Source organism: Bicyclus anynana, chromosome 25 (assembly GCF_947172395.1).
Source record: "Bicyclus anynana chromosome 25, ilBicAnyn1.1, whole genome shotgun sequence".
Lineage (NCBI taxonomy): Eukaryota > Metazoa > Arthropoda > Insecta > Lepidoptera > Nymphalidae > Bicyclus > Bicyclus anynana.
In genome coordinates this window covers 5047820-5065764 of record NC_069107.1, presented here as the reverse complement: position 1 = coordinate 5065764, position 17945 = coordinate 5047820, and the positions used below count along the sequence as shown (strand labels likewise).

The 17945-nt window shown below is 34.7% G+C and overlaps 2 protein-coding genes across 5 annotated transcripts in view; one reads left to right on the top strand and one right to left on the bottom strand.

Annotated features, from left to right (window-relative positions):
- Nucleotides 1-12543, bottom strand: part of LOC112044052 (catenin delta-2) — an 84946-nt gene extending 72403 nt beyond the window's left edge. Inside the window, exons 1-2 of the mRNA XM_052889190.1 lie at nucleotides 12086-12543; nucleotides 4022-4195 (exon numbers count right to left, since the gene is read on the bottom strand). Of these exons, the coding sequence (XP_052745150.1) occupies nucleotides 4022-4062 (41 nt within the window). The 5' untranslated portion in view covers nucleotides 4063-4195; nucleotides 12086-12543. The remainder of the gene's footprint in view (nucleotides 1-4021; nucleotides 4196-12085) is intronic.
- A 1799-nt stretch (nucleotides 12544-14342) lies between these two features.
- Nucleotides 14343-17945, top strand: part of LOC112044050 (collagen alpha-1(I) chain) — a 39541-nt gene continuing 35938 nt past the window's right edge. For 3 of the 4 annotated variants that reach the window (XM_024079781.2, XM_024079782.2, XM_024079779.2), the window contains exon 1: nucleotides 14343-14572. The gene's annotated coding sequence lies outside the window, so the exon portion shown is untranslated. Of the gene's footprint in view, nucleotides 14573-14595; nucleotides 15334-17945 lie in introns of those variants that run through there. The other variant, XM_024079780.2, reaches the window with a different exon arrangement.

The window sequence follows — 17945 nt, the reverse complement described above, 5'->3', positions numbered from 1 at the left end:
GTTTGCCATAGACCCCTGGGGCTCGATATAGACCACTTTGGGAATCACTGATCTAACAGAATGAATACGCCCCGCTCCATTGAAGTAGACTCAATCCGCACCTCATTGAAGGAAAAACGAGTAATGACATTAAAGCCTCATGTATCAAAGCTTTAGAAAAGAGTTTCACTAAAGGAATATTATTATGTTGAAAGATTTTTGTGACAAAACTCGTCTATTTTCACCCCTTTTCATGTCTGAAGTTTTCAACATATACTTTTATGTTTTCTAAACCAATGATTTTTTTTTTTATTCTTTACAGGTTAGCCCTTGACTACAATCTCACCTGATGGTAAGTGATGATGCAGTCTAAGATGGAAGCGGGCTCAACTTGTTAGGAGGAGGATGAAAATCCACACTCCTTTCGATTTCTACACGGCATCGTACCGGACCGGAACGCTAAATCGCTTGGCGGCACGTCTTTGCCGGTAGGGTGGTAACTAGCCACGGCCAAAGCCCGGGATCGAACCCAGGACCTCCGTCTTGTAAATCCACCGCGCGTACCACTGCGCCACGGAGACCGTCAAAACATTTATACTATAGACATGTTTTTTTTTTAATGTAGTATAGGATTACGCTTGACCACAATCAAGCCTGATGGAAAGCAATGATGAGGTCTAAGATGAAGCGCGATTGCCTAGAAGATGCCTATTCACTCTTGCCTTGAAGGTGCACAAATTATACGTGTCAGGAAACACAGACGCCGGAAGGGCATTCCATATTTTGGCAGTTCTTATTAGTAACGTTGACGCAAATGTTACGTGCCTACAGATTCAACGCAAAAAGTGATCCGAATTTAGAGACTTTTAAAAGGAAAATCAAATATTGACGGCTTTCGTGGCGCAGTGGTATGCGCGGTGGATTTACAAGACGGAGGTCCTCCGTTCGTTCTCCGGTGGAAGTGGGAGGTTACCACCCTACCGGCAAAGACGTACCGCCAAGCGATTTAGCGTTCCGATAAGATGTGTAGGAACCGAAAGGGATGTGAATTTCCATCCTCCTCCTAACAAGTAACCCTGCTTCCATATTAGATTACGTCATCACTTACCATTAGATGTGATTGTGTAAAGAATAAAAATTAAAAAAAAAACATCGTATGTTCACGAATAAGTTGCCATGAACTTGAGACGTGTCAGTGTCTACGAGTCATCGTTATCAACCCATATTCGGCTCACTGCTGAGCTCGAGTATCCTCTCAGAATGAGAGGGGTTAGGACAATAGTCCACCACGCTGGCCCAATGCGGATTGGCAGACTTCACACACGCAGAGAATGAAGATAATTCTCTGGTATGCAGGTTTCCTCACGATGTTTCCCTTCACCGATTGAGACACGTGATATTTAATTTCTTAAAATGCGCACAACTGTAAAGTTGGAGGTGCATGCCCCGGACCGGATTCGAACCCACACCCTCCGGAATCGGAGGCAGAGGTCATATCCACTGGGCTATCACTGCTCTCTGTCTACGAGTAGTAGCTATAAATGTTGGTCTCATCGCTACCCAACTGCAGCAAAATGAGGTTAATGATTTTCTAATGTGTCGCGGCATACGTTTCACAGTGATAGTGTTTAAAATGTGTTCACGAAGACTGCCTCTACAAGTTTTCTAATTTGTTATTATCAATACTTATAAATAACGGCCTCCGTGGCGAAGAAAAAAAAAAAGAAAATAAATTTATTCAAATTTAAAAGTTACAAACAGTATCCTTTTCTAAAGACAGCAAGTCTGTCTGTAACCCTTAAAAAAGAAAGGGTGTACAGCTCACCATATGCCGTGTACTATATACAAGCATAACACACGACGCAGTGGTATGTGCGGTGTTAGAGTAACCTACATATAAATACCGGCCTCCGGCCCAGTGATTGAGGTTTTCTTAATTGGTCCAGGTCTCGCTGGTGGGGGAGGCTTCGGCCTTGGATAGTTACCAGCCTACCAGCATCGTGTAGATATCTATGCTTCTGTACTAATATTATAAAGAGGAAAATTTTGTTTGTATGTATGTTTGTTTGTTTGTATGTAATGAAACTACTAAAAAACTACAGGACCGATTTTAAAAATTCTCTCACCATTCGAAAGCTACATTATCCACAAGGGCTAAATTTTCTTTTGCAAAAAAATAGGGTTCCGTAAGATATTTGGATTTTTCGAACACAAGGTGTAAAAATTTACTTATTGTTAGGGTAGAAGTAGGGTAGGTTAGCGTAGGGGTAGTTGAAAGTTTACATCGAGTTTCACGCGGACGAAGTCGCAGGCGTCCGCTAGTCGTGTATAAACCGAAAGGGGTGTGTATTTTCATCCTCCTCCAAGTTGACCCGCCTCCATCTTAGATTGCATCATCACTTACCAACAAGTGAGATTGTAGTCAAGGGCTAACTTGTAAAGAATAAAAAAAAGTGTATGTCTGTGATTTCATACTAACAGAGCTTTACCAAGTGCGTATAGTTACTTAAGCGATACCAAAACACAAACAAGCTTATTTTAAACATTTCGTCTGTCTATCTGTTTATTCAGGCTAATATTTGGTACGGTTGAAAGATCCCGGGATATCTTCGGTATATATACCGATACCAATAAAATAAGGAATGAAAGTTTGTATGAAATTTTGTCAATTTTAAAGCGATTGGGTTGAGACTTTGCATGCATAAAGCTGCTATGACGTAGGCATAAGAAAGGATTTTAATAAATTCCACCCCTAAGGGGATAAAATCGACGATGAAAGTTACAGAGTAAAGTAGAGTTACAGTTTTAAAAATTTGTCCATAAATCATAAAAAAAATTCGAAATATAATGTGATTCAAGAATTTTTTAAATTCAACCCCTAAAGTGATGAAATAGGGGTTGAAAATTTACATTGATTTCCAGGCGGACAAAGTCGCGAGTCCGCTAGTAATACATAAAACTAGAAGAAGATACCGAATCTTAGTAGTAAAAAAGTGAAATGTATATGCAAATCTATTTTTAACTCCGCTGTGTTCAGATCTAGTCAGGTCAATGGTAGATCTTGTGCCACTTTAGAACATGGGCTAAAAGATATGCCAACACAATAAAAGCCTCTTTACACTACCGGAGACGTTATATGAACGTATCCGGGCGCAACTTTTGCATTTTAAGGCGGATTTACATTTGTCTGACGTGACGTGCCGTGACGTATAACAACAGAATCGGTATAATACATTTTGTATGGCAACGTTTACAATATGTGTATAAATCCGATTCTGTTCTTATGCGTCTCAACGCGACACTTCAGACAAATGAAAATCCGGCTTAAGCGACCTTCTGTCTCAAGGTATTATATAATTATTAACCATATCAATATTAAAAATATATATTTTTTTTAATATTATAGATTATATAAAGTATTTATTAACCCACTTCAAAAAACGGAGGAGGTTCTCAATTTGAAGCGTATGTTTTTTTTATTATTTTGTTTAATGTTTATTACCCCATAACTTCGTCATTCATTAACCAGTTTTATAATTTTTTTTTGTTTGAAAGAGTATACTTCCACATTGGTCGCATTTAATTTTCATGAAAATAGGTTTAATAATTTAGTAATTTGTTAAAATCAAAATGACTGAAATACGTCATTGAAATCGGTTCCATTTTTATTTTAAAAAGATTATCTGTATGAAATATATAAATAGATAGAATATATTTTATCTGTCAATAATTTTACGAGTTTTTTGAATGCTAGCAATAATTTCTTTCGCCATAACATCACTACAGCGTTGATAACACTCCCATGATATGCGGCCGACGGGGGGGAAAACTGCGCAGCCGTGAAATCGTGCGTGCGGGGAAGTGAGGTGCATCAGTCGTCGGTTTTTCGTTCATCGCTACACGCCCCCTGGCCCGCGCGGACCATCGGGAGTGTTACGAACAAAGCCAAGCTATAAATAAATATCGCTCGCATTCGTGACTCCCCATGTGTAACATAGCCTTTAGTGAAAATGTAATTTAAAAGAAAATATGAAAAACTCACCGATACAGTGTTCCTGAGTGGATTTTCTTCACGCCGTCCATGTCTGCGGTGGCCTTATTATCATGTCTAAACTGACTCTATGTTATAGCTTTAAAGCTAAATGGGTGAATATTAAATAGGTAAAGTCATTATGTTTAGTGGTTAACTACACTGAACTCAACTTGTTCGCGACACCTGAAACAAAATATATAAGTAAGTACTACAGTAAACATTAACAACTGAATTAAAATAATAACACGAACCACGGCCGGATTCGAATCCAGGACCTCCCGATTTAAAATCTATAGGCTAATCACGGGACCAATGGGGTTATATTCTTTTAGTGTCACTTAAGAGTATTATAGTTCATTCAACTATTTTTATTAAAAAATGTTTACGAGCCCTGGGCCTGTTGCATGTCGATTCTCTTTTTACAAACGCTAACGCTTTGAAAACTAGCAAAATGTATGGGATGATGACAGATGACAGATCCGATCGATAACTTGATCACGTGACCTGTCGATAGTGAATGTCATTCCCGTACATTTTTTTAGTTTTTGAAGCGTTAGCGTTTGTAGAAAAAGAATTGACGTGCCACATGGCCAAGGCCCCTGTATAGACCAATCTTTTCCCTTGCCGTCTAACTAAGCAAAAATGCCTGTAGGTACTTAGATTACGAAAAAGTCCAACAAATAACAATCAAACTGAAAAAAAATGCCGATAATGCCCGTCGTTTGTCAGTTGTCGCCCCTAATCATTTGATAGTTCAGTCTCAGGTCAGTCAGAATCTTAAGTCAGATCAAAACCCAACCACCTACTATAATATTTAATTATTTATGAGATTAACTCTGAACATACACTGAAAACTTATTTCTACGCTAGTCCCACAAGTGGGCCATCTACTTTATCATTTGGCGTTTAATAAAGAAAATTAACCCATGTGTAGATTTGGTAGGAATGCTGCGGTAGTTTACATAATTTTCCCGTGGCTCAGTCATCAGGCGACGAGTCGGTTTTAGTCGGTTGAAGTCCGACATAACCTTTTTGCCTCCCCGTGGCGATTTTCCATGAGGATTTCCCCACGTTAAAAATAACAAAAAAAAAGGTTTGGTAGGAGTAAACTCGACACGGCAATAGCCTAACTCTAACGGGTAAGAATCAATGCTACCTTTCGGACTCAATTACGATAACTTAACCGTGAAAAGGAATTGAACATAAATTAAGCTAAGAACTACTCTCAGTAATATCTCCAAGTACACGGTGGTAATCGGTTTAAGCTCGGCTCTTGGCCGATAATGCCCGCCGTTTGTCAGTTGTCACCTCTAATCCTTTGATAGTTCAGTGAAGCTTGTATAAATTGACTGAGGTCGCGACTTTCAGCGATGGTCGGTTACGGTAGGTTTAAGGATATACTATATTTAAAACAAATCTCTTTCGTTGGCTGTGTAATAAATAGTTCTACTCATTAGACGAATTTCTCGCTAGATAAATTTTAATTTGATTTATTTTGTGTAATCTAATATTAATGCATGATTCTATTATATCTGACTATTAAATTAACATGTCTTCCTGCGGTAGATCGTAATTTCATTTGGACATATTTTCGTATAATTTAATTTTAATTATGTATATTTAAATGTCAATCTTAATTGTATTTATTTTATTAGTAACAATTATAACATTGTAAGTAAATAATATTACTTAAACAGTGCTTTATAAAATTGTAAAATTTGCACACCATGTTAATGGTAATACACTGTGACTAATTATACTTGTAAAACACCATTTGTATACGTGTATTAGGCAAATAAAATTTCATTTCATTTCTCGTATTTCGGATAATGCGCACATAAACTCTTCAATCTAGTCCCTCCATCCCCATTCTACCACGGAACAGCGAGTAGCGTTGAGTAGGACATACAAGAGGCAGGACATTTGTCCCGTACATGACGTCACAATGTAAGAGCGGCTCAACATTTAAAAATGTACTACTTCACATTTTCTGTCGCGGTAGTTGCTTTACTCGTACGCGAGAGAAAGCGAGACACTAGTACAAAAGTCGAATGGGACGTCATTCTGTGGTCCTGTCATATAATTTTGTACTATATCCCTTAACGCGACGGAAATAGTATACGATGCGTTTAGAAATATTATTTTTTGAATTTGGATTTATTCAATTGACATTTTATAAAAATAAAAATTACTTAATAATTTAAAAACTGAAATATATGAAATAGGTTAAAAATAAGTTTGGCATTTAATATCAGTATGTAAGACAAACTATTACTAACATAGAATACTTGTACCGAATCGTAAATCTATGATTACTAAGCTATATTATTGTACTAGTACAAACATGACATTTGTACACGTTGCTTCAAACAAAGTTCAAATATGACATTTGTATTCGTTACTTCAAAATTCAAATGTAGTGCCAAGCTTCAGTACGCCTCGCCTCATTTGAAGTGGGACATTGTACTGCCTCGGTACAAAAAAGAGGCAACACTTACAAACTCTTTTTCAAGTCATGTCCTACCCAACACTAACAGCGAGCCAGAAATACCTAATCATCTTGCGCCCAAGTTTTTTACAGTAGGTATAGGTACTTTATCTATATACTTATAATAAATCCGTAGAGGTAAATTCTGTACATGAAATATATTTCCAAAATAACAATCCGGGGATGATTAGTAATCGATACTGATGCCAAAAATGCAATCACTAAAATTTTTGTCTATCTGTCTGTCGGTACGTTCTTTAAACAAAAACTACTCGACGGATTTTAACGAAACTTGTTACAATTATTTTTCATACTCCTGGGCAGGTTATGGTATACTTTTCATCACGCTACGATCAATATGAGCAGAACAGTGAAGGGAAATGTTGGTAAAATAGGAGAAGTTACTACATTTTTACAGCGATACTACTGTAAGGGCTGGATTAAAGAGGTCTAAGGGCGGATCAAGTCAGTATTATAGAAGAAGACATACAGTACAAATGAATCGCTAAGTAAATGTGTTGCTAGGCTCAAACCTCGAGAACGGTCGAATTGATTTGGCTAAATCCTTGTTTAGAATATTCCTTGAAGTACGACAATGACTTTTACGTAGTTTTTTTCAGAGTAGGGGTAGGGTAGGGGTAGGGAAGAAGCGCACATAAGTCAAAGCGAAGCTTGACCGGGTCCGCTAGTTGTTCATAGAAACGTTTACACGTCTGCAAAAAAACGTGCACCTTATATGCTAAGACGTCTACTGTAAAAAGACGTGTGTATCTGGCCTAAGAGAGTATTTTATTTAAAGCCCTTGGTCATACAATATATTTTATTTCATCGCTAAAGGACATTTACTTAATAATAACACTGTGTACAATCCCGTTGTTATTAAAAAAAAAAAAATAAGACCACAGATGATTTCCCAGTCGACTACAGAGTTTTATTTGAAAAGTTTGCATTTTTCGGCGTTGGGGTACAGGAAAAAATGTATTTTCAACAGAAAATCTCTTGAGATTGGTTTCCAATTATGCAATTGTTAAATCATTAAACATCGATTTAAAAGATAAATGGTTTCACATAGAATCTATTCAAAGTCAGAATATTGCGTACTATTAAAACTAGATACTAGTAGATTTAGAGATAGAGAGAAAATTAATAACCTATATTACATGACACTAATACTATAAAGGCGAAAGTTTGTGTATGTAAATGTGTATGTTTGTTACCCCTTTACTTTATCCGCAATTATTACACCGATTTAGCTGAAATTTTAAATGATGATAGATTAATATCCAGGCAACATTAGTTTCGAAATATGACACGCGGAATTTTTTAAATATTTACTCCGAGGCAAATTAAATTACTTAAATATATCAGCTATTTCCTTTTTTACAAAAAAACACGTTAAGTCATTACTAACACGACTTTTTAATATTTAAAACGATATTTCAAAAAACGTCCGAGGCTAGTGAAATACGAGTATAAATCGCTACTCACCTCCCGATATCGCCAATTGATACAAACTCAATTTATCGAATTACGGTCGAATTTCGACCACAGTAGCGTCCAGTAGGCATAAAGCTGATTAAAGTCCACCGTTGAAGTAATCAGTTAATTTAGTCCCAAGTCTGACTTCATATTTCCACTGTTAATTGCGGTGGCAATTAAGCCAGCCTCAAATGCGACCTGAATGTACCTAAAACGCTGTTTTGACGAGCTAAATTTTATTTGGGCTCTATTGAATTATTTACAGGCATGAACAGATACTGATACACTCAGGCCAAAACACCCTTCCAGAAGGTCTTTCTAAGATCATTGATTAAATAACTACCGGACGTCCGCGACTTCGTCCGCGTGAAATAACTAGCGGGACTTCGTCCGCGTCACTCCCTACTCCCAACCTATACCTACCCAACCACTAAACTACCTCTAATCTAACCTACACCTACTCTACCCCTACCATATCCCAATCCTACCATATCCAACCCCTATCCTAAGTATGGTTTGGTTCGCAGTTAACAAATATATGGGCAAGACTTTATAAAAAATGCACTATTATAAAAGATATTTCAATAATTATTAACAAATGTGAATTCTTATTATTTTTGGTGAATTAATAAAGGACATTTTTTTTCTGTAACATGCTGGACTCAAAGTGATGGATCTCATTTTTTTAGATCTGGTCTGGTGCCGAGCACAAACTGAGAAACTTTCTAAAATTACAAAGAAACGGAGGTCTGACCATCGCAGAATCTTAGAATATTATTTATCCTTTCATCAATTAGAGAAGAATATTCAATATCCCTTCATCAACTACAGAAGAATCTGTACCTGTCATCAACTAGAGATGAATAATAAATATCCTGTCATTAACTAGAGATGAATATTAAATATCCTGTCATCAACTAGAGATAAATATTAAATATCTTGTCATCAACTGGAGAAGAATATTAAATATCCTGTCATCAACTAGAGAAGAATATTAATTATTCATTCATCAAATGGAAATACTCAGGTGTGTGGAGTACGAAAGTACAGTGATATTAATAAAAGGGACACGTGAAATTGGCATGAAAATATCGCGCGTGGTGATCGCTTGCGTGTAGCGATCTTACTGATAACAGAACCGGTTTAAATCTCTAAAATACCAACAGCTGTTCAAGATATTTAAACCAGAACCGGTAGGTTTTTTTGTATGTCAACTGTATTTACTGCAATCTTAGAGTTTGGCTAATGAAAGTATAACTGAAATCGCCCGGCAAAGATATACTTAGAAAGCATTTGTTGTATTTGAAAGACTTTTTAACGTCCGTTAAAAAATCTCTCGTACCAATTAGGGCTTAAAATCCTACATTATCTCATTTATCCTCGTATATATTTCTACGGGAACGAAAACTACACGGGTGAAAACGCGGAGCGTCAGCTAGTGTGGAGATAAAATAGACGCATTTAGTGCGGTGGATGCAATTTTGTACGCGACTGCGGACGTACGAAAATACTGGACGCCTTAAATTGGCCGGCGCATAAAATATGATTCATGCTGTAAAAATGATTCAATGGACGCTGGCCCACAAAAAGAACAAAGCAGTAAATGCCATACAACTTAATAATATTTTTAGTGGAATTTTGGTATTTTATTAAGGTACTATAGTCAAGCAGGTAAACCTTTTACACTAAAATTTTATATCTGGTATTTAGGTACCAAAAATGCAATCAGTAAAATTTTTGTCTACCTGTCTGTCTGTATGTTCGTTATAGGAACAAAAACTACTCAACGGATTTTAACGAAACTTGGTACAATTATTCTTCATATTCCTGGACAGGTTATAGTATACTTTTCATCACGCTATGATAATTAGGGGCAGAGCAGTGAAGTGAAATGTTGGGAAAACAGGAGAAGTTATTTTTACAGCGATACTACTGTAAGGGCTAGATTAAAGAGGTCTAAGGGCGGACGAAGTTGCGGGCGTCTGCTAGTTTATAATAATATTTTTAAATAAATTATTGCTAGTCCATATACAAGAAACATTTGAGTCAAGTTTATAGAGGGAGTCAATGATATAATCTTCGCTAAACATTATAAGTATGTAAATAAGAGTTTGTTAAGCATTTATTACCTCAACACCTCTGCTTGTTAACATTTTTTAAAATTTTGTAAAAAATTTTCAACAATACAGAAAAAATACACCAAGAGCCAAAAAAAAATTTATCAACTTTACAAAATTTACTTTCAGGTGTACCTTTAGCATTAAATTGATAATTTATTATAAAACATAGCTAAAACTCATATAATACAACACCGGAGTATGCTTAACTAATTTCAAGCTCATACAATAGCCCTTAGTTATGACCTGGTTCTTGCAACACACTTTTTAAATCAATATGAATAACACTCACAATAATTTAAATCAAATTAATAGACAAATACTATGTTAAACACAAGCAAAGTGGTGTGCAAAAGTTGTTTCTTAACATTACTCATATCTTGTAATAAGAATTGTCAGCAGGATAATAGATAAAACTACAACTTTCCAATGATTAATTTTATTCTATAGTAGCGGACACCCACGACTTCATCCATGTGAAACTTGATGTAAACTTTTAACTACCCTTCCCCACCCCTTTTTTTCTGTCATAAGAACCTTCTCCTGACAATATTACAAACATATCAAAAAAATGGCCATTCACGTGTGATGGCGTGACCAAGGAAAATATGGATTAATTTTTATATATAAATGATTATTTATGTTATCTATTCTAATAACACTTAATTATACATTGCATATTATGAAGTGAATCATCATTGTCATTATTAACAACCTACATTCGGCTCTCTGTTCGTTTCTGTGAGCAAGAGTCTCCTCTCAAAATTAGTTGGACTAGGCCAATAGTCAGCACATGTAGAGAATAAAAAAAAAAATTCTTAGGTATGCAGGTTACCTCATGAAGTTTTTCCTTCACCTTTGAGACACATGATATTTAATTTCTAAAAATGCACATAACTGAAAAGTTGGAGGTGCATGCCCCAGACCAGATTTGTACCTACACCTTCCGAATTGAAGGCAGACCTCATATCCACTGGGCTATCAAAACTTACATTTAGCAGCACTAAATATTGGAATTTGGTATTTCCTCACCTCACCATTCTAAATAAACAGCTAGCTTAACATAATATATTATTGGTTTTAACATAAGCTTGAGGCATTTTTTGAATTATTTTTTGGCACATTCAATTTTAAGGTCACATTCAATATAGTGTATGTTGGGATGACAAAATTATAAAGTATCTTTAACTTACAACGGCACACCAAATACTTGTCTATTCACTTCTCAGCTTACATTAAAAAGTGACTCGAAAATCCTATTTTGCTTCATTCATGGATAACACAAGCATAAAATGTCTTAAGGTAAAAATAATCAATATATCTACGATTATGATGTATGTGTATATAAACTTATATATAATTTATATATGTCTCACTATTTTAAGTATGTATTATTAGTATGTAAATTGTTAAGTATATAGTTTATTAATTATTTACAATTGCACTATCCGTTTTCTTTAGCTTGAATCTCACAATGTGGGTTGTCTGGTGGAGATAGCTATTAGCGATAAGACCGCCTTTGCGCGTATTTCTACCTGTTATTTTTTTAATAAAACATACAATATTCAATTGTATTTTTTATATATTTTGTGTGCAATAACAAAAAATATCTATCTAACATATATCAACATGAACTATCTATATTGGTGGTCATTGAACCCTGTTTTCTATTTACTATAAGGGATGGTTTTGAAGATTTACTGTATTATTGTCATCAGAGATGACTACATTCACAGCATTTATCTATGTAGTAGCATGATTTATATGTAATGTGATGTTACACTATTATGTGACCAACTTTTATCAATGAACATAGCATTTACTACTAATACTACGAGTTATTACCGGATTTGTATTATAATAAAGACGTGTTCTAAAACAAGTAGCTAATATTAAATCAGCCTAAGAATAACATGCCACAGTGGAGTGTAGATAGTCATGACGTGAATGGGTGATAAGCTTAGTAAATCTATAGGGGTCAATACTCACGTAGGACACGATATAAACGATACTTTGCACGTAAATACCACTGATTAGAAACAGCCAAAAATGGCCACAAACATCGAATTCGCACAAATACCGCCACTTAACACTTTGCGCTCTAAATTAAACGGAACGTGAGATTAGTTTTTACGGCGACAGTTTCCCGTATGAATGCACTTTCCAACAGCTTTTACTATCACACGGCCCCTACTATACGCAAGTAGTACAAACAGCATGAAAAATACTTAACGACTGACGTACCTACTCTACGCACTGGGAGCGGTCGGAATGCAATCGCCGGTCTTCAGAAACAGATACTGAACCATCCAATGCACTCATATGGCGTAGAGTAATGTCACTTAATTCAATCCATTTATAATGATTTTATCACAAATCACTAGAAATTTATTACACGGCAACGAAGCGAAATCTATCGTTGCCCCTCCTCCCTTCACCGTAAAATTTACCATAGACAATTTTTTTTTCTAAAAGCATCTGACAATTGGGCAAAGGTTTTTTACTATAGTGCCTAACAAATAATAGTAGGCGAAATTTAACAAGTTCTTCTTTGTATATACAACTTTTGCCTATGTTTAAATTATAAACTGCTTACAGGAATCAAATATCATACACTCAATTAATTTATTTTATGTCCAATAACATAAGTTGATAGTGTGGATGGGGCTTTATTGGTAACAAACTTCAAATCAGTAGAAAATTGAGGAGAAAATAATTAATATTGAATTGAAATAAGTATTATTCATAAAAAAGTTTTTCTTGAAACATATTTCTCATTTTTCTTTCGTCTTATTTTAGCCCTTTTCTAGGCTAATAACTAATTAATTATAATTTAGAAGCCATGTTGAATTTTTAATGACATTGAAAACATGGACGATACGTTCGGATATTTTGTTAGCATTGTTTATTTCTTAATTTAGGGATGTACCCCAGAAATTAATTAATGTAATTTTGAAGTATTCGAATGTGAGTATTTTTTATCTTTTTCATAATAATAAACTCTTTAGCTGGTTAACATGAAATTTAGCATTCGTACCTAAAAAGACAATATGATGTCGTATACAAGTATGAAAATCACACTGAAGGAGAAGCTAGTATGTTTGTTACTATTTCACGCCACAACTAATGAAAAGATTTAATTGAAACTTCGAATAGAAATACAATGGGTATAATTATAACCATTATTATGTTTGATTAAGTCCATAGGTTTTTAAAATAATCATTTATAACTATTTACATTATCTAATAAATATAAACATAACTTGGGACGGCATCTATTTTTATCCTAGAAAAATTCATGGTTCCCGCAGGATTTATGAAAAATGGAATTTTATGCAAATGGAGTCGCAAGCATAGTCGTTTATTAGAATAATTTCTCAAAATTCTACCTAACTGGACCATATATCCTAGGTGCAACGTTCAATTTCGAGTGCAACGTTCTTAACTATAACTGAGTGGAGCGATACATGAGCATTACACATTGCTTTTGTTTTTGCCATGTGCATTTTCAGGCTCACCTATTGAGAAACTCATAAAAGATCATTGAGAATGGTACTCATTTCAAGCATGTATCTGCCTTAATGACTACATCGTCCGCAATGTTCTCACCATTCATGTTGATGCCAAGTTCAACCCAGTCTAGTAGCTTAACTATTTTACTATTATGTTTTATATATTCAATCGATGATGATTTAGCAAGAGCTAACGATTGAAACATAAACGAACGTCGTAGCTTGTCCAAATCAACAACAAATAAAAAGTTATGTAAGTATTCTAAATGGTAATCTCGAAGTACAGCAAAATTACCTCAAAATGGTAGCGCATAACGTTAACACAGTCTTTGTACATTTAACTATACAATAATGTGATTTAATTTTAGATGGAAATAATAATTGAGACATCCAACTATATCCCCAATTTTAATAAATTTATTGTTGTGGATTGACGCCTATTATGAAATCAATCCAAAAGATTTATTCACGTCAAAATAAGTAATTTAATTAAATTATTTTATTTTAACATAAAATATTTATTCATTATTCATGTTAATACGAAAATGATATATTATTAAGATTTAAATGCTTATAGATTAAATTTAGGGAACACTCATAGCGGACCTAACAAAAAAAAGATTATAGTTACACAAACAAACAAAACAGTTTCCGATGCAAAAATATCGATATTAGGCATCAACTTTTCGAATGCTATGGTCCGAGTTTCCGAACAAATATCTCACAATTCTCGGACTTTTGTTGTTTTTGTGTAGAAAAGGAAATTTTGTGAGTGAGAAGTATCCATCCCATGTGTATTGGTGTATATATATTATGTATGTTGTGTGTGCGTGGTGATTTGTGTTCTATGCTGATAGAAAGAAATTAATTAAATGTGTACAATCTGACGATGTTTACCTAAATGTGAAGAATCACCGTGTTTTGTGTTATCAAGTGCTAGAATCCGTCAGGAGGCGGTAATCATGTACGTTTATTCGCTATTTGTGGATTCTGGATCTCGTCTCGATGTACCATAAACAAAAATGTCAGCGATCCCGATTTTTTGTTTCTCACTGCATACTCCTCGTTATAGTTTAATTAGATCACTCGGATGATATAAATTAACGTTAGACGCTTTCTCCGAAGGTGTCGTCTGGCTCGAACGGCATGCGTTCGGTATAATTTCGGCCATAATAAACGTGCGTTCTGTATGCTTCGCGCCTGTCTACACCCGATCTATCTTATTGTTTATGTATGGAGACTGAACCTGGAATTTTTATAGCGTTTCGTGAAATAGTTAAGTTTTAATTGTGTATCTGGATAGAATCGTAGGCGAGGACCGGTGCGTGTAGGGCGCGCGTCTACCGCCAAGGTTCTTTGGGATCTCTATTTATATGAACCCGATAGTTTACTGCAGCATAATGACATTCTCGTAATGAAGTGCCGTGCAGTGAATTTGTGGGACATGTGCCAATTATTGCGCCCGTGACGAAAGGGACGGATCGTAACGTAGTTGTATGTATACAGAGTACAGTGTTTACTTGTGCTTAGGACCTACAATTCATTGTTGTCTAACCTATGTTACATCAACTGGAGCAATACAAAGTGTGATGTTAAGAAAAGTATGTGTTGCACTGGATCTGGGTTGAATCTATTGCCAATAACTAATTATACCCACGCTCAGGATCTTGAGGCAAGTTTTGAGAGGCTCGTTATATTGAGTGTCACTTAAAGTCCATCAAAAATGTAAGTAAACCAGTACTGTAGTTTATCCTAAACTATCTAAACACATGTATTGATTGTACAAATTGTAATTTTGACCTTCTACAAGTCATAAATTACTCAAGTTAATAAACAACCCTTCACAGGATGCAAAAAAGTTGACATGTTTGTTTACCAGATTATTTTTAAGGCGTTTTGTCTACAATTTTGTTAATAGAATTCAAAGTCTTCTTTCCAACACCTTATTACAATAAACAAAGTTTATAGCTTGCTCCTAGTTAAGTTTATTATTGAAAATTGCATAAATAACTATTGATAAAATCGCATAAACAGCACTTTTAGAAATTACTGTGAATAATATATGGAGAAGAACCATTTAGTTAAATACATCAGCAAAAGCTGCTTAGCCTATAATTAAAAATAATTTAGAAGTTTCATAAATAGCCTTTTTTGTTTATAATTTCATCCCATATCTGTTTTGGGAATAGTTGATTAATTCAGGTAAGTCTGTTTGATTTTGGATGTATGAGTAAGAGTAATGAACTTTCATCTGTGTGTATAAACTAAAGGTTAATTTATTTACCTGCTGCTAGTTTAAATGTACAGTTTTATCTTATTAAAATTTCAATCAATATCATTAAAAAACTACATTTAAAACTGACGGACACTACACATATACAGTTTAACTGAACAGTTTGACTGTACTGTTAAAACTGCATGTCTATAGAGCAGGTAACTAAATGAACCTTTAGTTTATACACACAGATGCATGTTCATCTGTAGCACAGGTTAAAGAACTTTCCTCCAGTTTTACCAATGTGATTATACTATAGAAGACTACAAGCCCTTGAACAAAAATTACCTGTGAAATGAACCAATGTGAATAATGCTTAGAAGGCTGTTACTATATCAGAAAATAACTCGAAGCACTATGCCGTCATTTCTGAGCGGCACAGTGGTGAGTATGGGAGTGAATGGAATTTCTCAGGTACAAATGATAAATTATGACTAATTAATAAAGCACGGCTTGGTTTAGTGTTAAAGATGGTTAAAAATAAATGTTGAAAATGGTGCCGGAAGTCAGAACAAATTTTAATTTGTTGACAATTGCAGAAGCAAAATAGGTCATTTATTACTGTACAGCATTTGTGCAATTCCTTTTGTACACATATACAGATACTTTACCCGTAAACACCGTACATATTTCCAGAGTCATACACATATTTCCGGAGTCGAAAGATAAGGGTCGCAAGCCTTGCTGTTCCCTCGCGTACTCACCAGTACCGCTCAGAAATGGCGGCATAGTGCTCAGAGTTATTTTCTGATATAGTAACAGCCTTTTAAGCAGTATTAATGTTGGTTCATTTCACATGTAATTTTTGTTCAAGGGCTTGTAGTCTATAGGTGACTATACACCTTACTACTAAATCTAATTCCAAATGGACTTCCAAAAGTAAACAAATTATATCTAAACTAGCTAACTCCCAAGCGGTTTCATCCGCATAGCTCAAGTTTAAGTGAGAAAAAATATAGCCTAAAACTATTACCAATAAAGCTTCATTGTGGCAAAAGAATTTTAAAAATTGGTTCAGTCAATATAGAAATTTTAGAGACAACAACAACAACAACACAAACTTTATACAGACTTGGATGTCAATATTTTATTATATACTGTAGTTGTTAAATTCATTTTACTGGATAAGTTAATTATTATATAACTTGACTAGCGGACACCTGCTACCTCCTCCTCCTTAATACGGCCCTAACATAAAATCTGTTCGTAGTGGACATCAATTATAAGCTGCCACCCTGCCATATTTAATCTTTGTAGGTCTAGCGGTTTTCAAGATTTTGTAATTCTAATCTTTCGTTATATATAATTAGGATTAACAAAATACCTTAACTAAAAATAAACTAAGTATATTCTATAATAAATTTATCATTAATAATGAATGTCAATTTTATTTAGTTCCATGTTTGCTACATGATAAAGATAAACAGTACAGAAAGTTTTAGCATTTCAAAGGAATTTGTTATTTTATGAATATCAACATAGCCCAATGGTTTAACTTGCATAGTCCTGCTGTTTTAAAGAATCCCTGCTCAGTCAGCTGTTCTATGTTTATAATTATTATTAGTACTTCATTTACAAAGATGCAAAAATGACTGGAGAGGACAGTGACAAGTGACTATGAGGATTAGTATCAGTATCACCTTTTTTGTTCCCCAATGAAATAAAGTTTAATTGAGTGTATGAATTACAGACTTCTAAATAATCTATATTATAATGATAATTCTTCGCATTTCACGGAAATCATCAAGTGTTGAGTTATGCATTTTACATACAGAAAACAAAATGTATATCGGAATCTTTAAACTAAAACTCTGGTTATAAAGTAAAATATATTTTGGAATACAATTTCTAGCGACATCCTGTTTCACTTTGAGTCTAACACCTTACTTACTTACCGATGTTGGAGTTACACAAGCAACCAGAGTGTTGTAAATGTCATCTTTGACTCCTCGCAATGACTTCCAGCTCCTATATCGCAAACAAACTGAGCAGTTAATACACTGGTCTGAACTTTCCCTGATGTATTTAAAAACTAAAACTATATTAGGTAACCTAGACTAAT